Here is a 22810-nt window from a genome sequence, read left to right on the forward strand (position 1 = left end):
GAAGCTCAATGTAGTACTAGAACCTCAAGGGTTAGTCTATTTAGCGGACCCCTCAGCAGACACAGTCCTGTTAGCGGTTCTACCATCATCACTGTTGAATGTGGCACAGCGTGCAATGTGCCGGTCGGGGCACATAGTCTAAAGCCAGACTGTTACATACCTGGCCAAAGAGGAAGAGGACATCCTAGAGAAGACAGCGGACAACTAAAATGGGTTTCCAAACCTTGTGACGCAATTTTAAAAGGTCTTTTCGTAAGAGGATAAATATATAAATGTACATATACAGCGGGTGAAGTATTGAACACACCACCAATTTTCTAAAAATCTATTTCTAAAGGCGCTATTGACGTGAAATTCTCACCAGATGACGGTAAACAACCCATCTGGATTGGGAGAGGCTGCTTTGTTTTTTTTATTCTGTAGGTGCACCATCATGGGTTCCAGAAATTACTGTTCCCGCTAAGTAATCACGGTAATGTATTTGTCTAATTTCTCCCCCCCCCTCAAGAATAATAGCTTCATTCATAGGTCTACATCTCACAGATGATCACTTCTTCATCTTCATGCAGTATCATACTCTCGAAATCCAGAACTAATCCCCCCCCCCCCCCTAAAGACTGTAGACGACACGAGAGATGGAAACCATTCGATTTTATTTTCAGTTTTGGGGTGTGGAGGCGTCAGGCCCCCTCTAGTGTCCTACACAGGGTTAAATACCGTAAATGACCAGATAAATATTTAAATTAAAAAAAAAAAAAAAAAAAGTTCTAAAACAAATATATTAAATGACACCATCGACATTCGCACGAGCACAGATACGTATGGCACATCCGATGCGGCACGCAGGAGCGAGCGATGGATGGATGGATTTGGTCCCGACCCGCATACAGTCCATTACACTTCATGCTTTTAAGGCCGAGCTGAGGCTTTACATTTAACATGATTTTTTTTTTCTTTTTTAAACAAAAAGAATTGTATCTTTTATCCGAGAAAATTGCAATTTTTTAGTAAAACAAAAAGTGAACAAAAAAAAAAAAAAAGTGGAAAAAAAAAATTTTGGTCAAATCCCAGAAAAAAAAAAAAAACAAAAACAAAAACTAAAAGCTGTAGAAAAAAAAATAAACAAATTATGTCAGTAGAAAGTCAGGATTTTTTTTTTTAATCCTGAAGTTGTTTCAAATATATTTACAGAAGTTTTCCCAAGAAATAAAAACACCATAAAAAGAAAAAAAAAAAAGAAATTCACATTTGACGTCGATTTTTTTTTCAAAACCTAAAACACTTAAATATTTCTCAGTCTGGAATTGCAGCGGGTTACAACAGGGATTTAGGGTTAGCTGCAAAAAAACAAAAAAAAAAAAACACGTAAGGGTAAGAGCGGATTCAGATTATTCTTCCAGTCATAGAAAGCCTGAGCCAATGTTCCTGCTATTAGACGATGGGGGGGACGACGATGACACGGCAGCCATCAAATTCCTATCACTTCCAATCCAATAAGTCTTTAAATTCTGATTTTCTGGCCCCAAATTTGCCAAATAATCCTTCATTTTCAAAGTCATATGGAAAAGGAGGCCGTTTCGCCGGGGTTCTGGAGGACTCCGCATGGTTACTCATATCAATGCAGATTGGTGCAATACCACAATTCTCCTGTAGTGGCCACTGCAGGGAAAACGTATAGATATAGCTGAGGCTTTCCCTAAGATCTGATCGCCGATGATTTCACCTTCCAGACCCCAAGATGATAAAGTAAACCATAAAATCCTACAACAATTATGTATACCAACCGCCCCAAAGTGATTTATATATTAAATCTGATGGCAAAAACAGTGTCACCCTTAAAAAAAAAAAAAAAAAAAAAAAATTAAAAATTGTGCACATTAATATAGAAAAAAAATAAAAAGTATCTTCACCATGAAATCTGAGGACACATTGTAGAAAAAAAAAAAGTTGGCAACTGCATCTCATGGTATAAATCAGAATCCGATCCCCTTAATGTAAAAATAATTAAAAAAACAAACAAAAATGACAGACATTATAACGACACTTATGTTACACGTGACACCACTTGACCGCGCACTTGGGACCTCCAAGTGTACCCTGTCCATCAGGAAACAGACGGCTTTAGATACACCCTTCATTCAAGCACGGGAAGAAGGTTTCAGATATATTAAAAAAAAAAAAAAAAAAAAAAAAGTAAAAGAAAATCGGCATGCAAGTCTTTTCCCACCACCAAAAACGGGGAAACCAACAATAGAAAAGTTAGCACCAGACAAAGGGGGGGGCCGAGATGAGGGTGGGCGCAGCGGTCTAAATGGATGTCTTCTAACCAATTTTTGGGTTTTTTTCCCCCCCAAAACTTAAATTTATAAAAGGCAGGATACGTCCTGCCCGGTCTCCTGGGGCTTCTACCTTTAAGCTTAAGACCTGAGTAATACGAGAAACAACCCCACCCCAGTGACACAACCAAGCAGGACTGTGCAGTTATGAGATGGACTGACTGCAGTCGTGGGGGGAGGAGCATCCTGGCGGTAGTTGTGTGGGAGGAGCATCCTAGCGGTAGTTGTGTGGGAGGAGCATCCTGGCGGCAGTCACGTGACTCCATCCGCACGCGGCTGCACTATCAGACTTTCTAGAAATACGCTCACGTGGAAGACGTCAAACACCAGTAATACTTACTCCGCTGAGGTTTTGGGGGGTGGGAGGAGACCTTTAGACTCCCTCAGTAGTAAGTGGTCCTGAAAACAGGGACCCCCCCCATCATCACGGCTAGCTCTCAGTGAAGACCAGCTTCCGTTCACTGACCGCAAGCAGATCTAGGATGGCAGAACTTTACGCTACGAGATGACGTGACATTATTGAAGAGGACGCACAGTACCTGGCGCTGTACCGGGGAGAATGGAGGGAGGACGGGGAAGTTAAAGAAACGGTTCAGGAGACACCGGACGCGTTCTACGGCGGGACGTTGCGCAGCGATTGGATGAGGTAAGATCACATGACCACTACAAGAAACTAAAACGTTACCGTTACGCAAATCAGTAAAAATGATTACTAAAAATAAATTAGAGTAGCTGGCGGGGTGTCGGTGCGCTCCGCGTAACACGCGTGGTCCTGGTCAGCGCTGCTTCATCGGGGGCTTGTGCTGCACCCGGGAGATCTCCAGTAACGCTTCATGGGGTAAGGTAAAAAATAGAAGTACAGTGGGGGGGACGGGGCCGGTCCGGGTGAGGACATTCAGTCGGTCTATTATTCTGGACAGCAGAGTCTTGCAGGTTCCCCCCACCAGGTCTGCGGCACGCTTGGCAGCAGCGGTTTTCCTGGGTGGTGATGGACAAGGTTGGCGGTAGGTGCTGCTCCGTCTTACAGAACCTCCGCAGACTGCAGGCCGATCTTCTCCTCCTCCTCTAGTCAGTCCACGCTCGGCTTCTTCAGGGAAAACGGGTAAATGTTGAAGTGTTTACTCAACTGGTTCACCTGCGAGAGCAATAGAGAGAAAAATGACGATTAGATCGGGCATGTTGGATTCCAATATGCCCAGTCCTTTAGATTTTACAGGAAATAAGTTGCCAGTTGAGGCGCCATCGGTGGCTCATTCGCTCCCCGCACGGAGGCCGCTAGTCCGAGCTCCTTGTGTACAAGAACATCTCTGGCCTCTAAAGTGCAAGAACTGTGCCGCGGTCCTTAACACTTTGTGGTCTGAGCTGAAGAACTGAGTTTCAGGACTCGGTCCCCCATCAGAGGTGCATATGTTACTCACCACTGCTACTCCGTAGTGTAAGTGTGCGATGGTAACCAGCGCCGTCAACACCGCGAGCAGCAGAGACTCAGTGTCTGGAGCCAACCCCGAGACCACGACGAGCACCACCAGCGTCAGTGGAACGAGGAGCCAGCTGAGAGGTTGGCATCGGGTGTTACTCATCTGACACACGATCAGCTGGCACTAGGGGGAGGTAACATGAGGCTTATAATGAGCGGGAGGAGGGTGGAGTAGAAACGAAGGTGCGTGGAAACACTTACCGTAATGTTAGCAAAGGTGGTCCCCACCATGAAGTAGAAGAGCCGGGGGTGTACCTCAAGGATGTGAGAGGGCGAGGCGAACACCCACAGCGTGGACAGTATGAAGAGCAGCACGGGGGAGATGAGCGGCAGCATGAACTCGTACAGCGTTGTGCGCTTCAGTGTGTTGTTCCGATAGCTCCTGACGAGCGAGGAAAAAAAGGGTGAAATACAACCAAGGAAACCATCAGCAGGCAGCATAGGGTAAACAATTACTCTGTGACTTCCCCCCCCCCCCCAGACATCAAGTCATCTGATATCACTGCTGTATATTGTAGGGTTCTCACTGCCTGTGACAAGTTATATGCGGCACAGTCTTCTGCCTCTCCTGGGCCCTTCCCTGCCACTACCATGCTGTATGCAGCACAGTCTTCTGCTTCTCCTGGATCCTTCCCTGCCTGTGACATGCTGCGCAGTCTTCTGCCTCTCCTGGGCCCTTCCCTGCCTGTGATAATGCTGTATGTGGTGCAGTCTTCAGCCTCTCCTGGGCCCTTCCCTGCCTGTGACATGCTGTGCAATCTTCAGCCTCTCCTGGGCCCTTCCCTGCCTGTGACATGCTGTGCAATCTTCAGCCTCTCCTGGGCCCTTCCCTGCCTGTGACATGCTGTGCAATCTTCAGCCTCTCCTGGGCCCTTCCCTGCCTGTGACATTCTGTATTCTTGCAGTCTTCTGCCTCTCCTGGGCCCTTCCCTGCCTGTGACATTCTGTATTCTTGCAGTCTTCTGCCTCTCCTGGGCCCTTCCCTGCCTGTGACATGCTGTGCAATCTTCAGCCTCTCCTGGGCCCTTCCCTGCCTGTGACATTCTGTATTCTTGCAGTCTTCTGCCTCTCCTGGGCCCTTCCCTGCCTGTGACATGCTGTGCAATCTTCAGCCTCTCCTGGGCCCTTCCCTGCCTGTGACATTCTGTATTCTTGCAGTCTTCTGCCTCTCCTGGGCCCTTCCCTGCCTGTGACATGCTGTGCAATCTTCAGCCTCTCCTGGGCCCTTCCCTGCCTGTGACATTCTGTATTCTTGCAGTCTTCTGCCTCTCCTGGGCCCTTCCCTGCCTGTGACATGCTGTGCAATCTTCAGCCTCTTCTGGGCCCTTCCCTGCCTGTGACAGTCTGTATTCTTGCAGTCTTCTGCCTCTCCTGGGCCCTTCCCTGCCTGTGACATGCTGTGCAATCTTCAGCCTCTCCTGGGCCCTTCCCTGCCTGTGACATGCTGTGCAATCTTCAGCCTCTCCTGGGCCCTTCCCTGCCTGTGACATTCTGTATTCTTGCAGTCTTCTGCCTCTCCTGGGCACTTCCCTGCCTGTGATAATGCTGTATGTGGTGCAGTCTTCTGCCTCTCCTGGGCCCTTCCCTGCCTGTGATAATGCTGTATGTGGTGCAGTCTTCTGCCTCTCCTGGGCCCTTCCCTGCCTGTGATAATGCTGTATGTGGTGCAGTCTTCTGCCTCTCCTGGGCCCTTCCCTGCCTGTGATAATGCTGTATGTGGTGCAGTCTTCAGCCTCTCCTGGGCCCTTCCCTGCCTGTGACATGCTGTGCAATCTTCAGCCTCTCCTGGGCCCTTCCCTGCCTGTGACATTCTGTATTCTTGCAGTCTTCTGCCTCTCCTGGGCCCTTCCCTGCCTGTGACATGCTGTGCAATCTTCAGCCTCTCCTGGGCCCTTCCCTGCCTGTGACATGCTGTGCAATCTTCAGCCTCTCCTGGGCCCTTCCCTGCCTGTGACATTCTGTATTCTTGAAGTCTTCTGCCTCTCCTGGGCCCTTCCCTGCCTGTGACATTCTGTATTCTTGCAGTCTTCTGCCTCTCCTGGGCCCTTCCCTGCCTGTGACATGCTGTGCAATCTTCAGCCTCTCCTGGGCCCTTCCCTGCCTGTGACATGCTGTGCAATCTTCAGCCTCTCCTGGGCCCTTCCCTGCCTGTGACATTCTGTATTCTTGCAGTCTTCTGCCTCTCCTGGGCCCTTCCCTGCCTGTGACATTCTGTATTCTTGCAGTCTTCTGCCTCTCCTGGGCCCTTCCCTGCCTGTGACATGCTGTGCAATCTTCAGCCTCTCCTGGGCCCTTCCCTGCCTGTGACATTCTGTATTCTTGCAGTCTTCTCCCTCTCCTGGGCCCTTCCCTGCCTGTGACATGCTGTGCAATCTTCAGCCTCTCCTGGGCCCTTCCCTGCCTGTGACATTCTGTATTCTTGCAGTCTTCTGCCTCTCCTGGGCCCTTCCCTGCCTGTGACATGCTGTGCAATCTTCAGCCTCTCCTGGGCCCTTCCCTGCCTGTGACATGCTGTGCAATCTTCAGCCTCTCCTGGGCCCTTCCCTGCCTGTGACATTCTGTATTCTTGCAGTCTTCTGCCTCTCCTGGGCCCTTCCCTGCCTGTGATAATGCTGTATGTGGTGCAGTCTTCTGCCTCTCCTGGGCCCTTCCCTGCCTGTGATAATGCTGTATGTGGTGCAGTCTTCAGCCTCTCCTGGGCCCTTCCCTGCCTGTGACATGCTGTGCAATCTTCAGCCTCTCCTGGGCCCTTCCCTGCCTGTGACATGCTGTGCAATCTTCAGCCTCTCCTGGGCCCTTCCCTGCCTGTGACATGCTGTGCAATCTTCAGCCTCTCCTGGGCCCTTCCCTGCCTGTGACATTCTGTATTCTTGCAGTCTTCTGCCTCTCCTGGGCCCTTCCCTGCCTGTGACATGCTGTGCAATCTTCAGCCTCTCCTGGGCCCTTCCCTGCCTGTGACATGCTGTGCAATCTTCAGCCTCTCCTGGGCCCTTCCCTGCCTGTGACATTCTGTATTCTTGAAGTCTTCTGCCTCTCCTGGGCCCTTCCCTGCCTGTGACATTCTGTATTCTTGCAGTCTTCTGCCTCTCCTGGGCCCTTCCCTGCCTGTGACATGCTGTGCAATCTTCAGCCTCTCCTGGGCCCTTCCCTGCCTGTGACATGCTGTGCAATCTTCAGCCTCTCCTGGGCCCTTCCCTGCCTGTGACATTCTGTATTCTTGCAGTCTTCTGCCTCTCCTGGGCCCTTCCCTGCCTGTGACATTCTGTATTCTTGCAGTCTTCTGCCTCTCCTGGGCCCTTCCCTGCCTGTGACATGCTGTGCAATCTTCAGCCTCTCCTGGGCCCTTCCCTGCCTGTGACATTCTGTATTCTTGCAGTCTTCTCCCTCTCCTGGGCCCTTCCCTGCCTGTGACATGCTGTGCAATCTTCAGCCTCTCCTGGGCCCTTCCCTGCCTGTGACATTCTGTATTCTTGCAGTCTTCTGCCTCTCCTGGGCCCTTCCCTGCCTGTGACATGCTGTGCAATCTTCAGCCTCTCCTGGGCCCTTCCCTGCCTGTGACATGCTGTGCAATCTTCAGCCTCTCCTGGGCCCTTCCCTGCCTGTGACATTCTGTATTCTTGCAGTCTTCTGCCTCTCCTGGGCCCTTCCCTGCCTGTGATAATGCTGTATGTGGTGCAGTCTTCTGCCTCTCCTGGGCCCTTCCCTGCCTGTGATAATGCTGTATGTGGTGCAGTCTTCAGCCTCTCCTGGGCCCTTCCCTGCCTGTGACATGCTGTGCAATCTTCAGCCTCTCCTGGGCCCTTCCCTGCCTGTGACATGCTGTGCAATCTTCAGCCTCTCCTGGGCCCTTCCCTGCCTGTGACATGCTGTGCAATCTTCAGCCTCTCCTGGGCCCTTCCCTGCCTGTGACATTCTGTATTCTTGCAGTCTTCTGCCTCTCCTGGGCCCTTCCCTGCCTGTGACATTCTGTATTCTTGCAGTCTTCTGCCTCTCCTGGGCCCTTCCCTGCCTGTGACATGCTGTGCAATCTTCAGCCTCTCCTGGGCCCTTCCCTGCCTGTGACATGCTGTGCAATCTTCAGCCTCTCCTGGGCCCTTCCCTGCCTGTGACATGCTGTGCAATCTTCAGCCTCTCCTGGGCCCTTCCCTGCCTGTGACATTCTGTATTCTTGCAGTCTTCTGCCTCTCCTGGGCCCTTCCCTGCCTGTGACATGCTGTGCAATCTTCAGCCTCTCCTGGGCCCTTCCCTGCCTGTGACATGCTGTGCAATCTTCAGCCTCTCCTGGGCCCTTCCCTGCCTGTGACATTCTGTATTCTTGCAGTCTTCTGCCTCTCCTGGGCCCTTCCCTGCCTGTGACATGCTGTGCAATCTTCAGCCTCTCCTGGGCCCTTCCCTGCCTGTGACAGTCTGTATTCTTGCAGTCTTCTGCCTCTCCTGGGCCCTTCCCTGCCTGTGACATGCTGTGCAATCTTCAGCCTCTCCTGGGCCCTTCCCTGCCTGTGACATGCTGTGCAATCTTCAGCCTCTCCTGGGCCCTTCCCTGCCTGTGACATTCTGTATTCTTGCAGTCTTCTGCCTCTCCTGGGCACTTCCCTGCCTGTGATAATGCTGTATGTGGTGCAGTCTTCTGCCTCTCCTGGGCACTTCCCTGCCTGTGATAATGCTGTATGTGGTGCAGTCTTCTGCCTCTCCTGGGCCCTTCCCTGCCTGTGATAATGCTGTATGTGGTGCAGTCTTCTGCCTCTCCTGGGCACTTCCCTGTCGGTGACATGCTGTAAGCTGTGCAGTCTTTTGCCTTTCCTTGCCGGTGACATGCTGTATAGTCTTTCGCCTTTCCTGGGTCTTTCTCTCTCAACCTCCTAATCACAGCTGGGGAATACTGTATATACATAACTATAGTCATATCCTTTTATTTAATGTCTAGACAATGCATTATGGGTAACGTAGGTACCAGATCAACTACAATGAAGATGGCGGACAGAGGTGGATTATCATCTTCAAAGTAAGGGGGTTTGTCGCTGCGGTGGGTGTAGATGGGTGCTGTTCACGTGAGCGGAGGCAGAAGGGTGCGACCCCTTCCATTTATGTCAATGGGTGTTAAGAAATCCTGTAGAAGTGAACGGAGAGTTGTGCAATTGTGGCCACAGTGGTGCAGGATGTTGGGTCCCAACTTCACCTCCTCCTACAGCTGAGTCTTAAATACCAATGATAGCAGTCGGCCTCTCCAGCAGTCACAGACCTCACATGTAGAGGGGGTGCGCATGCGTGACCTCTGCTCTGGCCTAAGAGTGCATGTCAGAGCTGTGTACTTGGGATTGGACCCCAACAATCAGCAGGCTATCCCCTCTAAGGCTCTGCGCCTAGTGGATGTGTCGGACCATAGGGCGATCGCCCGATTTGTGAACTTACTTGTAAACATTGTACAGACTCATGGGAAGAGTCACGGTCAGCGCGCAACCTGCAAAACAAAGATGGCGTCGCTGAGAAAGAACAGGACAGCACCGCAAAACGGAGGCAACAACCAGCGAGGACAGGTCTATAGATATCTGACAGTACGGCGAGGTGTGAACGAGGGCAAACACAAGAAAACGTGAAAAACTAACTAGGAAGCGAGAAGAGGCGACGTCTTACCGACAATCATTGAGGTGAAGAGGTCTCTGTACAGCACGGTGTAAAAGACTGGTTTATACCAGGCCTCGACCCCGACCATGGCCGTCACCAGGTACACACACGAGATGGTCTGCAAGAGAGGGGATCAGTGACCCATCAGTGCGGTCTTGGTATGCATTACTGCGGTATAACTCCCACCAACCCACACACAAACATACACTTTACTGCGGACACCCCCAAAACCCCCCTTACCAACCGCCACAGGCCCTCCCAGCGCATACCCCCCCCCCCCCAAGACCATCCCGACGCAGCCCCCCCAACACAGCACCCCCAAGACCATCCCGACGCAGCCCCCCCAGCCTCCAGACCCTCCCGACGCAGCCCCCCCAGCTGCCACAGATCCTCCCGACGCAGACCCCCCAGCCACCAGACCTTCCCGACAAAGCTCCCCAGCCTCCACAGACCCTCCCGACGCAGCCCCCCCAGCTGCCACAGATCCTCCCGACGCAGACCCCCCAGCCACCAGACCTTCCCGACACAGCTCCCCAGCCTCCACAGACCCTCCCGACGCAGCCCCCCCCAGCTGCCACAGACCCTCCCGACGCAGCCCCCCAGCCGCCACAGATCCTCCCGACGCATCCTCCCCAGCCCCTCCCAACGCAGCCCCCGAGCCGCCACAGACCCTCCAGACGCAGCTTCCCAGCTGCCACAGACCCTCCCGACACAGGCCCCCCCCAGCTGCCATAGATTCTTGCAACGTAGGCCCCCCCAGCTGCCACAGACCCTCCCGACACAGGCCCCCCCCAGCTGCCAAAGATTCTCGCAACGTAGGCCCCCCCAGCTGCCACAGATCCTCCCGACGCATCCTCCCCAGCCCCTCCCAACGCAGCCCCCCAGAAACCCTCCAGACGAAGCCCCCGAGCCGCCACAGACCCTCCCGATGCAGCTTCCCAGCTGCCACAGACCCTCCCGACACAGGCCCCCCCCAGCTGCCATAGATTCTCGCAACGTAGGCCCCACCAGCTGCCACAGACCCTCCTGATGCAGACCCCGACTGTTTTTGCCCTTCTCCCCATGGCACTATCCCTGCAGTCAGCGGTGCTGGCAGGTGAGGCACACTTACCACCTGGCTCAGGTCGTACCCCCACGGCAGGAACAGGATTCCAGTGTTGTATTTTTCCCAGTGGGAGAGGATAAAGGAGAACAGCACCACCCACAGGAGGATGTAGAGGACCATGACGCTCACCCCCGTCTCCCCGCGGCCAAAGATGGAATATACGGTCACCACGAAGTATATACAGGCCCAGCTGTCCAGGCCGTGGTCAAACAGCTCCCCCAGCGGAGTGCTGGAGTTGGTCCTGCGAGCCTGCTTACCGTCCACGCCGTCTGTAAGGGAGGAGAGCAATAATGACACCGTCCCTACACAGCACAACCATCCTCTGCTCACATTCGGAGCTGCAGCAAGACGTCTGCCCTGTACAGGGCAGGAATACAACACAGCATTGTGCAGCACGCTGCCATGCTCATAGGGTGGATGACATTCCCAGGACTCTGATTGCAGCTCTGGAGGAAGTCCTTGTGGTCCGACCCTACAGGTAACTTACTATTTTGCAAAACTCCTTCTGGGGGTCCAGTTCCCGAGACCCTCCCTTTCCATCGATCATTCAGCCTCATGAGCGTGCATACAGTGGCGTACACAGCCTCTCTGCCGCTCACGCAGTGGTGGACGGGCCGACTCACGCAGGAGTGCAGCACTTCTGCAGTCCGTGGGGGTCTCAGGACACGGATCGCACCGATCTTCAGGACACTAACCCCTTCCTGACTGGATACATTTATTTTTTGGGTGTTTTTTTCTTCCAAGAGGCAAATTTTTTTTTGTTTTTCTTGCAGGTGAGGTGAAATAATGAAAAAAAAAAAAAAAAAAAAAAAAAAAAAAAAAATTATATAATATATATATATATATATATATATATATATATATATATATATATTGCGCCATTCGTTTTTGGGTTTTTAATTTTTACATCATCCACATCCATGTGTGGGGGAAAGAAAAAAAAAAAATTACTTAGTAAAATGATATTTCATAAAGTTCCTGTAAAAAAGACGACGACTAGGGGGCACTCACCGGGGTCTGGGAAGTCCAATTTTATTTGAGATGGCTAAAACATCTTCAACGGGAGAATGGGAAATGAAATGTGCGAGCGACGACAGCCGTTTCGCGCTATTGCGCTTCTACGGGTCATAAGGTCAGGGGAAATGGCGGAGGATGAAATACCTGTGTGTGGGTATGCTCTTCTCCTAAATTCCCTGAACACTAAATTCACAAAACTAATAAATCATGTAGCTATAATACAACATAAGTGATTAAAAGCAAAATATCATGAGCAGACGTATAGAATTACAGGACGATAGACATATCGATCCTATTGCTGAAGCTGGTGGATTCTACTGCACGGGTGCGCATCATCCACCCGACTTCTCTTCTAAGGAGGAGTTTGTGCAAGTCTCCCCCTGTGAAGGAATTTGTTTTGTATATTTCGTGAATTCGGTGTTCAGGGAATTTGGGAGAAGAGCAATACCCACACACAGGTATTTCATCCTCCGCCATTTCCCCTGACCTTATGACCCGTAGAAGCACAATAGCGCGAAACGGCCGTCGCGGCTCGCACATTTCATTTCCCATTCTCCCGTTTAAGATATTTTAACCGTCTCAAATAAAATTAGACTTTACAGACGGGTGAGTGCCCCCTATTCTTTTTTTTTTACAAGGACTTCAAGTACTGTTTCTCAAGTAGGCACCCGAGGGTCCATGTTTCTACGTCGGCAGCGTGATCACATACCAATCTATTATTATGTTTCACAAGTGTTAGCGGTGCGGATCGCTTTTCTACTTATGAAAATGAAATTTCAAGTCAGCGTGAACCTCGGTATCAAACAGCTTTTTGTTTTATGATCATTATTTAATGATAAACAAAATACAAAACAATAAATACAGTAATTTTAGCCTCCAATTTTGGAGAAGCGGCAACTTTTTATCTTTCCAATGAGGCATTGTATTTCTGCCCGCAGAGCTGTTTTTATTCGGACCATTTTTTGGCCTGTACAACATTTTTGATCACTAACTGCATTTTTGGAGGGATTTTTTTTTTTTTACTGCATTTTGTTTTATTTTTGTTGACTTTTGGGATTAATTTGATATTTCAATAGAATGGACATGTATACATGCGGCGATATCGAATATGGTGATATCTACAGTGGGTACGGAAAGTATTCAGACCCCTTTACATTTTTCACTCTTTGTTTCATTCCAGCCATTTGGTAAATTGAAAAAAAAACTTACTCCTTTGTTATTTTAGCTGTGTGCTTAGGGTCATTGTCTTGTTGGAAGGTGAACCTTCGGCCAAGTCTGAGGTCCAGAGCACTCTGGAAGAGGTTTTCATCCAGGATCTCTCTGTACTTGGCCGCATTCATATTTCCTTCAATGACAACCAGTCGTCCTGTCCCTGCAGCTGAAAAACACCCTCATAGCATGGTGCTGCCACCACGTTTCACTGTGGGGATTGTATTGGGCAGGTGATGAGCAATGGCAGGTTTACGCCACACATACAGCTTAGAATTATCACTAGTGATGAGCAAGTATGCTCACAGCTTGGGTGGTCTCCCGAGTATTTTGGCGTGCTCGGAGATTTAGTTTAATTCCATGTGGGAAATCCCTAACAAACAGGCAATTCCCACATGTATTCAGGCTGTCAAGTAGCCACAAATCATGCAGCTGCGGCAACAGAAACTAAATCTCCGAGCACGCCAACATATCCGACCACCTGAGCATGCTCGAGGAAATCCGAGCAGTGAGCATACTCGCTCATCACTATTTATCACCAAAACGTTCGCCTCATCAGACCAGAGAATCTTATTTCTCATAGTCTGGGAGTCCTTCATGTGTTTTTTAGCAAACTCTATGCGGGCTTTCATATGTCTGGCACTGAGGAGAGGCTTCTGTCAGGCCACTCTGCCATAAAGGCCCGACTGGTGGAGGGCTGCAGTGATGGTTGACTTTGTGGAACTTTCTCCCATCTCCCTACTGCATCTGTGGAGCTCAGCCACAGTGATCTTTGGGTTCTTCTTCACCTCTCTCACCAAGGCTCTTCTCCAACGATTGCTCAGTTTGGCTGGATGGCCAGGTCTAGGAAGACTTCTGGTGGTCCCAAACTTCTTCCTTTTAAGGATTATGGAGGCCACTGTGCTCTTAGGAACCTTGAGTACTGCAGAAATTCTTTTGTAACCTTGGCCTGATCTGTGCCTTGCCACAATTCTGTCTCTGAGCTCCTTGGCCGGTTCCTTTGGCCTCATGATTCTCATTTGGTGTGACATGCACTGTGAGCTGTGAGGTCTTATATAGACAGGTGTGCGCCTTTCCACATCAAGTCCTATCAGTGTAATTACACACAGCTGGACTCCAATGAAGGAGTAGAACCATCTCAAGGAGGATCACAAGGAGATGGACAGCATGTGACTTACATATGAGTGACTGAGCAAAGGGGCTGAATACTTTCTGTACCCACTGTACATTTTTTACTTTTCTACATTTTTGGAATATTAATTTGTCCTCCTAAAGGACATGAACTCACGATGGAGGCCCACCCGTGGCAGTGCACCAAGATGGCCATGACAGGGGCTTTCTTCAGGCAGCTTATCAGCACCCAGTGATGGAGGAGGGTGATAGGAGCCAGAAGATGGCCCCCGCAGGCATCGGGCTCAGTGTTGGGGCCACAATATATAAACACACACTGTAACAAGAGCCAGGTAAGGTGGAGATCAGCGCACTGTAGCGACGATCACAGCATGGCCGACTCACCAAGGGTGTAGGCTGTGAAGTTCAACAGACCGGCTACAATCCACACCCAGCTGGGGACGTGTTCATGACCGGCGGCTGCATGAGAAGGACACGGGTGAGGACAGAGACAACGGGGAACAAACAAATGCCGGACGGCAGGAAAGTATCGGACGGCGGCAACTCACTTGATGCATAGAAATCCGGGTCAAAATACGCCATCATGAAGAAATTGAAGACGAGCAGCAGGAAACCGCTAAATGTGATCAGATTTGGCGCCAACCATCTGGGGAAAAACTGAAGAGACACAGATGAGCACCTCCGACTCAGGAGGATACGTCACCGCAGGTCACATTACCGGCTGCCGGAGGAACGGAAGGACCACTCACCTTTACTATGAAGTTCCAGAACGGGTGCATGACATAGAGGGACAGGGGGTTGGTGTCCACCGCGCTGTACTGGAAATGGAGGAGAGGACAGGAGCGTTACATGCTGGACAGATGGACACGTCAGTAATATAACATGGGCTAGCGGGGTGGAAGCGCAGAGGGACAGAGGAGGGGGCGGCGGCGCAACAGGACAGAGGAGGGGGCGGCGGCGCAACGGGACAGAGGAGGGGGCGGCGACGGGACAGAGGAGGAGGGGGCGGCGGCGCAACGGGACAGAGGAGGAGGGGGCAGAGAGCAGCTGGTGCCTAAATTGAACAGACATCACAAATATTAACATGAAGTTCTGCAGCAGCTTCCAGGGTAAATACAGTAAAGAGTTAATAGTCTGTGATAACCTATAAATGATCACAGTGATGAGTGTTACATAATCACAACCAAGTACAAAGTTACCACACAGCAGAGGTCCAAACTCCAGTGCTGCAAGGTCACCAGAGGGAAAGGAGAAGAGGACAGCAGAGATAAGAGGGGGAAGGGAAGATCACAGCCCAGAGGAAACACGTTATTTTACACTGGGTAACCACTAGAACTCCCATCATACACCAACCACCCACACATACTGATCAGTGACCGCAGAATAGTGAGTGCAGCTCTGGGGTATAATACAGGATGTAACTCAGGATCAGTAATGTATGTACACAGTGACTGCACCAGCAGAATAGTGAGCGCAGCTCTGGGGTATAATACAGGATGTAACTCAGGATCAGTAATGTAATGTATGTACACAGTGACTGCACCAGCAGAATAGTGAGTGCAGCTCTGGGGTATAATACAGGATGTAACTCAGGATCAGTAATGTAATGTATGTACACAGTGACTGCACCAGCAGAATAGTGAGTGCAGCTCTGGAGTATAATACAGGAGGTAACTCAGGATCAGTAATGTAATGTATGTACACAGTGACTGCACCAGCAGAATAGTGAGTGCAGCTCTGGGGTAGAATACAGGATGTAACTCAGGATCAGTAATGTAATGTATGTACACAGTGACTGCACCAGCAGAATAGTGAGCAGGGTGGATAAAAATCAATGTTTTTTTTAAAAAAAATCAAAAATCGGATTTTTTTTATTTAAATCGGATTTTATTTTATTTAAATCAGATTTTTTTTCAATAAATTGCTTTTTGAGGAAAATATTTTACCATCCAAAGGTTCTTCCATCATGAGATAAAGCTGAGTTGTTTAACTCAGTAGAATAAAGGCTGTATATGTGTAACATTCACAATGCCATGCTCTTCCAGAGGTTTCTGTAGGATTAGTGGGCAGTTTCTCCTATATTATCACAGACGCTCGCTTTACTTACGCAGTTCTCAAAACTGAATTTGACTCCGCAGAGGTCCCAGCCTCTTCTTCACGGCAAAAATGTTACAACATGAACAGAGTTGAGAAAAAGACCTTAATCCTATTGTTCTACAAACCTATGAATACAGAATCAACCCCTTCAGTGCCAAGTCCAAGAAGTTAGACAATATGTTTCTGATTGTTTGGAGTGGAATAGATCTGCACAACACAAGAAGAATGTGAATCTAAGTGTGAGGAGGAGGAAGGGCAAGCAGACAAGAAAATGAAAGTGAAACTTTGAGCACAATACTGCAGCATAGCCACAGACAGGTCTGGATCTGTTTGTGTGTATGATCTGAGGTTTATTACATTCTTTCCTTATAATGGCAGCAGGCAGTAAAAGAGACCCAGTTTGGGAATATTTTAATGAAGCTCCTTCGCCTATCGGTAAGGCAGGCATGCGTGCAAAATGCAAACGATGCAACAAAGAGATGCAAGGCCTGGTGGCGCGAATGAGGCAACATCATGAGAAGTGCGGTGATGAAGATGACCAAAGAAACACTTCTGAACAGGCAGGATCTTCAGGTTGGTAAACATTTTTATTGAATCCTATTTGTAAAGACTGAACTGTCATGTGTGAGAAAAATTCTATTTCTTATTATTACTGCATGTTACTGTCATTTGGTACAGTTATGAAGAAAAACAAATATTCCTTTTGGGGCAGGGGCAGTGATGTGTTGTGTACAATAAGCAGAAATTGTATAAACAATAAAATAACAGCATTGACTTTTTTTTGTGAAGGGGAATTCATGGATTCTGGAAACTATCCACCTCCAAGATCACCATCATCCTGTTCTACAGTTTCAGAGTTATCCATCCAGGATAGTGCTTCATTAGCAGCAGCAGCATCATCATCAGACACCCACAGCCACATATCACCATCACCCAAAAGGAGAAAAAACCTTTACCTCCTGGAACCACCATAGATAGGTTTGTGATAAGAACTAGCAGATTAGAAAAAGTTGATTGATGAAAAAATTGCCCAGTTTATTTATGCAACGAACTCTTTCCGTCTGACTGAGAACCCACATTTCATTAATATGGTTCAGTCACTGAGACCAGGATACAGTCCACCCAGCAGAGCTGATGTTGCAGGGAAACTGCTGGATCAAGTGTATGACAGAGAAATGGAGCAATGTGCAACAGCTCTGGAGGGTAAAATTGTTAACGTAAGTATTAATGGGTGGCGTAATGTCCACAATGATCCTATTGTATGTGCTTGTATAACAACAGAAGAAGGTAAAGTCTTCCTTGCACAAACAACTGATACGTCAGGAAATGCACACACAGCAGAATACTTACAAGAAGTGGCAGTAAAAGCTATAACGACATGTGAACAAAAATTCAAATGTCTAGTACGCAGTTTGGTCACTGACAATGCTGCAAACGTATCCAAGATGAGAAGAGATTTAGAAGAGCAGGGAGGGAATACAAAGCTGCTAATAACATATGGTTGCAGCGCTCATTTGCTGCACCTCTTAGCCAAAGACTTAAGTGTTCCAGAAATAAAGGCTAATGTTGTTGAAATTGCTAAATACTTCCGTAATAATCATTTTGCTGCAGCAGCTCTGAAAAGGATGGGTGGAACCAAGCTAACGCTCCCACAAGATGTTAGATGGAACTCTGTGGTGGACTGTTTTGAGCAGTATATCAAAAACTGGCCTATTCTGATGACACTTTGTGAAGAAAATCGAGATAAAATAGATGGCACTGTCACAGCCAAAATCCTCAACATTGGGCTTAAGAGAAATGTTGAACATATGCTGAGCTTCCTGAAACCCATCTCTCAAGCTTTAAACAAAATACAGAAAAATAGCTGTTTTATTGCGGATGCTGTTGAAATTTGGAAGGAACTGAGTGAACACTTAAAAACAGAACTACACATGGACAGAATTAAATTACAAGCAGTAAACAAACTAATGGGACAAGAACTGACTCCAGCTCATTTTTTGGCAAATATTGTCAATATCCAATATCAGGGTCAAAACCTAAGTGCTGAGGAAGAGGAGTTAGCTATGACATGGGTAGTATCCAGCAATCATCCATCTTTAATGCCAACTATAATAAACTTCAGAGCTAAGGGGGAACCATTCAAGAAATATATGTTTGCTGAAGATATTTTAAGGAAGGTCACACCAGTAAACTGGTGGAAGTCACTTAAGCGCTTGGATTTAGAGACTGTTCAAGTAATGATTTCACTTTTAACAGCAGTAGCTTCTTCTGCAGGCGTTGAAAGAATATTCTCTTCCTTTGGACTCATTCATTCTAAATTGAGAAATCGGTTGGGACCCAATAAAGCAGGAAAGCTTGTTTTTCTTTTCCAGATTATAAATAGGAACAAAGAAGAAGATGATGATGATGAAGATGACAAGTGAGCTACAGAGGACAGCAGGGACAGTAGTATTTAAGTTTTTCATGTGTCGGCTGGGCTGACAGTCTAAGTTTCTTAAAATACAGTCATATGTAAAAGTTTGGGCACCCCTATTAATGTTAACCTTTTTTCTTTATAACAATTTTGGTTTTTGCAACAGCTATTTCAGTTTCATATATCTAATAACTGATGGACTCAGCTATATTTCTGGATTCAAATGAGGTTTATTGTACTAACAGAAAATGTGCAATCTGCATTTAAACAAAATTTGACCGGTGCAAAAGTATGGGCACCTCAACATAAAAGTGACATTAATATTTTGCACATGCTCCTTTTGCAAAAATAACAGCCTCTAGTTGCTTCCTGTAGCTATTAATGAGTTCCTGGATCCTGGATGAAGGTATTTGTGACCATTCCTGTTTACAAAACAATTCCAGTTCAGTTAAGTTTGATGGTCGCCGAGCACGGACAGCCCGCTTCAAATCATCCCACAGATGTTCAATGATATTCAGGTCTGGGGACTGGGATGGCCATTCCAGAACATTGTAACTGTTCCTCTGCATGAATGCCTGAGTAGATTTGGAGCGGTGTTTTGGATCATTGTCTTGCTGAAATATCCATCCCCTGCGTAACTTCAACTTCGTCACTGATTCTTGCACAATATTGTCAAGAATCTGCTGATACTGAGTTGAATCATTGCGACCCTCAACTTTAACAAGATTCCCGGTGCCGGCATTGGCCACACAGCCCCAAAGCATGATGGAACCTCCACCAAATTTTACTGTGGGTAGCAAGTGTTTTTCTTGGAATGCTGTGTTTTTTAGCCTCCATGCATAACGCCTTTTTGTATGACCAAACAACTCAATCTTTGTTTCATCAGTCCACAGGACCTTCTTCCAAAATGTAACTGGCTTGTCCCAATGTGCTTTTGCAGACCTCAGGCGACTCTGTTTGTGGCGTGCTTGCAGAAACTGCTTCTTTCGCATCACTCTCCCATACAGCTTCTCCTTGTGCAAAGTGCGCTGTATTGTTGACCGATGCACAGTGACACCATCTGCAGCAAGATGATGCTGCAGGTCTTTGGAGGTGGTCTGTGGATTGTCCTTGACTGTTCTCACCATTCTTCTTCTCTGCCTTTCTGATATTTTTCTTGGCCTGCCACTTCTGGGCTTAACAAGAACTGTACCTGTGTTCTTCCATTTCCTTACTATGTTCCTCACAGTGGAAACTGACAGGTTAAATCTCTGAGACAACTTTTTGTATCCTTCCCCTGAAAAGCTATGTTGAATAACCTTTGTTTTCAGATCATTTGAGAGTTGTTTTGAGGAGCCCATGATGCCACTCTTCATAGGAGAACTACTTGCAAGTGGCCACCTTAAATACCTTTTCTCATGATTTGATACACCTGGCTATGAAGTTCAAAGCTCAATGAGGTTACAAAACCCATTTAGTGCTTCAGGAAGTCAGTAAAAAGTAGTTAGGAGTGTTCAAATCAAGAAAATGATAAGGGTGTCCATATTTTTGCACCGGTCAAATTTTGTTAAAATGCAGATTGCACATTTTCTGTTAGTACAATAAACCTCATTTGAATCCAGAAATATAACTGAGTCCATCAGTTATTAGATATATGAAACTGAAATAGCTGTTGCAAAAACCAAAATTGTTATAAAGAAAAAAGGTTAACATTAATAGGGGTGCCCAAACTTTTACATATGACTGTATATATATATTTTGTTTAGCCAAATTAGTTAACAAACATGGATGTTTGTTTAAGCAAATAACTTATACTGTAATGTTGTTATTGTTTCAGTTGAATAAATTTAAATTGTTATTAAGGTCAGGATTATTTTTCTCCTTCCTAAGTACAACAGAACAGTGGTGTCCAAATATGAATGATTAACCCATTAAACTGGGGCGAAAAAAGTAATATAAAAAGTGATTCTAAAAATCTTCATCTACTTGCATGTTAAAGTAGCAAGAACTAGTTTAGGTAGAAACTTTGATTTAAATCACTGATTTAAATCAAGCCTTACTGACTAGTGATTTAAATCAGTTACATTTAAATCAAATCCACCCTGATAGTGAGTGCAGCTCTGGAGCATAATACAGGATGTAGCACAGGGTCTCCTCTACATACACGCTTTGGGCATTCTGTGTTTCCCGGTGATGCTCATGGCTGTCTGAGCAGTGTCGTTTCCCCACAGATTGTTCTGTCCCCTGAGCTCCCGTTCCCATCGCTGCCTGTAGATGAGACGTCTCCTATGGAGCGGGCGCAGGGTAATCGGATCCTGTGAGCAGCGCTCAGGAATCAGATCTCAGCCTTTCAAGTAATCCATCATTAAAGATTGATGGAGGACACTGACCCGCTGGCACACGTTCTGCACCCAAGGTTCTGCCAAGCTCCACACACCACCTGTCCGGTGATGACTAGAGGGGCCGGCGGAGCTCAGGGTGAATGACCAGGACATACGAAGGGTAACGAACGATTAGAGGGGGCTTCACATGTTATGCCCCATGGATAGGAGAAGTCCTGATGGAAATCCCAGAAGAATCATTCCCCCTTTAATGTCACCCATAACATGTAGAAATCTGGTGAGAAAAACTGAAATCTTTTCAGGTCGAAAAATAAAAGTAAAGTAAAATAATGGCAGCGTTCAGTCTTTGGGTCGGGGGTCGATCGCTCGGCATATCTAGAATAGGCGATCTTTGCCCGATCCTCCTTGCTGTAGCTACACATCTGTCATCTCCTGAGTACAGCGCCCCCTTGAGGTAACCACAGATTGCCCCTTGGGTTCAGGTCTAGGCCGTTCCAGAACTTCCATCTTCTGGAGAAGCTAGTCTTTCGGTCACTTAGGGTCGTTGTCGTTTTGAAAGGTCAAACTAATCATCTTTTTAGCAGAGGCCTGAAGGTTTTGATGCAGAATTATTCATAATTCCATCCACCTCAACTAAAGCCCCAGTTCCAGCTACTAAAAAACAGCCCCAAAGCACAATGCTGCCCCCACCATGCCTCACTGTGTGGATGGTGATCTTATGGTGATGCGCTGAGTCTCAAACATAACAGGTTTCCTGCTTCTGGCAGACACGACCCCAACAAGCCACTCAACCCCACAGGCTGGACATATGAAGAATATGGGAGATTGTTGATACATGCCAGACACAACCATAACTGGCCAGAAATTCCTGCAGCTCCTTTCATGTTGCTGCTGGCCACTGGGCAGCTTCCTGGGAAAATTTTTCTCATTTTTTCATCAATTTTTGAGGGATGTCCAGTTGTCGGTCAAATCCAAGCCCCTTCTTGCGACGCCTTCACAGTGTCCATGGTAGATCTAACGCCTGGGAAACATTTTTACATCTCCTACTGACTACTTTCCACACTGAGATCCTTTGTTGTGTTGTCGGCTGTTTACAGACCAGAAAATGTCAGGAGACTCCTACTAGAGCAGCGACACTTTCTCTGGGGCTAATCAGAATCACTGTAAATGACGGCGGCCGAGCGCTGACTACTAGGTAACATGGGGGGGGGGGGGGAATTCTGGATACAACCACATCCCCAATTATAAGAGGGCGCTCACACTTATGCAAACTCATTTTAGTTTTATGATTTCAGTTTCTCAATGGATCTGTACAGATTATGGCAACATTAAAAGGGGTAAAATAATTCTTCTTTGTCTGACAGAAGCTCCCATAGGCCTCAGGGAGCTTCCAATTACCGCAGAGCAATGCATCGTGGCAGCCTACGACAGCAATTCACTGTTTCAGGCGCAGAGAGTAGCAGCAGAACTATGAATGCAGCTCTGGACGTGACTAGAGAAAACGCAAAAATAACAAGAGACAAGTCCGGTCCGCGTCACCCATTACGTGATGAAGAGGAGTCTGTGTGTTGGCACCAAATGGAAATGTTACATTTCTGCCTCTTGTCCTAATAGTGCTCACAGCTGAGGGGTTGGTACAGTTGTATCCGACCTAGAGAAGTCTCCATGAGCAGAACAGTCCTGACTCCAGACTGATACAATCCCCTTCCATGATTATGTTACAATGTAAGATCCTTTAGATCAGATGCAATGTAACAAAGTGTATTGGATGTGATAGTAATATTCATTCACAGCCCCCAATGCAGAGCCGTGCGTCTCCGTGGTTACCGACCACCACCCTGCACTTTACAGCGGCTCCTGTTCGTCCGGTCTTACTGGCCACGGGAAAAAGAAGTGATCGGAAAAGTAATGACGGAAAATCAGTGTGTCCGTAAGATTTACAGACGCCGGCTCTGCTCCAGCCGTCAGGAGGAACCTCACGAGCTCCGCAGCCTCGGGCAATGGTCACACCTCGGCACTTCCACTGTAGACACGCTGTAGGCGTCCGTGGAGCAGTAATATTACCGCTAAATGTGATGAATC

At 47.8% G+C, this 22810-nt stretch overlaps 1 protein-coding gene across 2 annotated transcripts in view; it reads right to left on the reverse strand.

Moving 5' to 3' along the window:
- Positions 1 to 636: 636 nt before the first annotated feature.
- The window catches only part of SELENOI (selenoprotein I), a 31039-nt gene continuing 8865 nt past the window's right edge, over positions 637 to 22810 (reverse strand). The window contains exons 2-10 of one of the 2 annotated variants that reach the window (XM_073561990.1): positions 14647 to 14715; positions 14446 to 14554; positions 14282 to 14356; positions 10547 to 10809; positions 9445 to 9553; positions 9223 to 9271; positions 4015 to 4195; positions 3755 to 3937; positions 637 to 3471 (exon numbers count right to left, since the gene is read on the reverse strand). In XM_073561990.1, the coding sequence (XP_073418091.1) occupies positions 3358 to 3471; positions 3755 to 3937; positions 4015 to 4195; positions 9223 to 9271; positions 9445 to 9553; positions 10547 to 10809; positions 14282 to 14356; positions 14446 to 14554; positions 14647 to 14715 (1152 nt within the window). In that variant the 3' untranslated portion in view covers positions 637 to 3357. The remainder of the gene's footprint in view (positions 3472 to 3754; positions 3938 to 4014; positions 4196 to 9222; positions 9272 to 9444; positions 9554 to 10546; positions 10810 to 14281; positions 14357 to 14445; positions 14555 to 14646; positions 14716 to 22810) is intronic. The other variant, XM_073561991.1, reaches the window with a different exon arrangement.

The sequence above is a fragment of the Dendrobates tinctorius genome, unplaced genomic scaffold (assembly GCF_039654945.1).
Source record: "Dendrobates tinctorius isolate UK_male_01 unplaced genomic scaffold, ASM3965494v1 ptg000332l, whole genome shotgun sequence".
Taxonomy (NCBI): domain Eukaryota; kingdom Metazoa; phylum Chordata; class Amphibia; order Anura; family Dendrobatidae; genus Dendrobates; species Dendrobates tinctorius.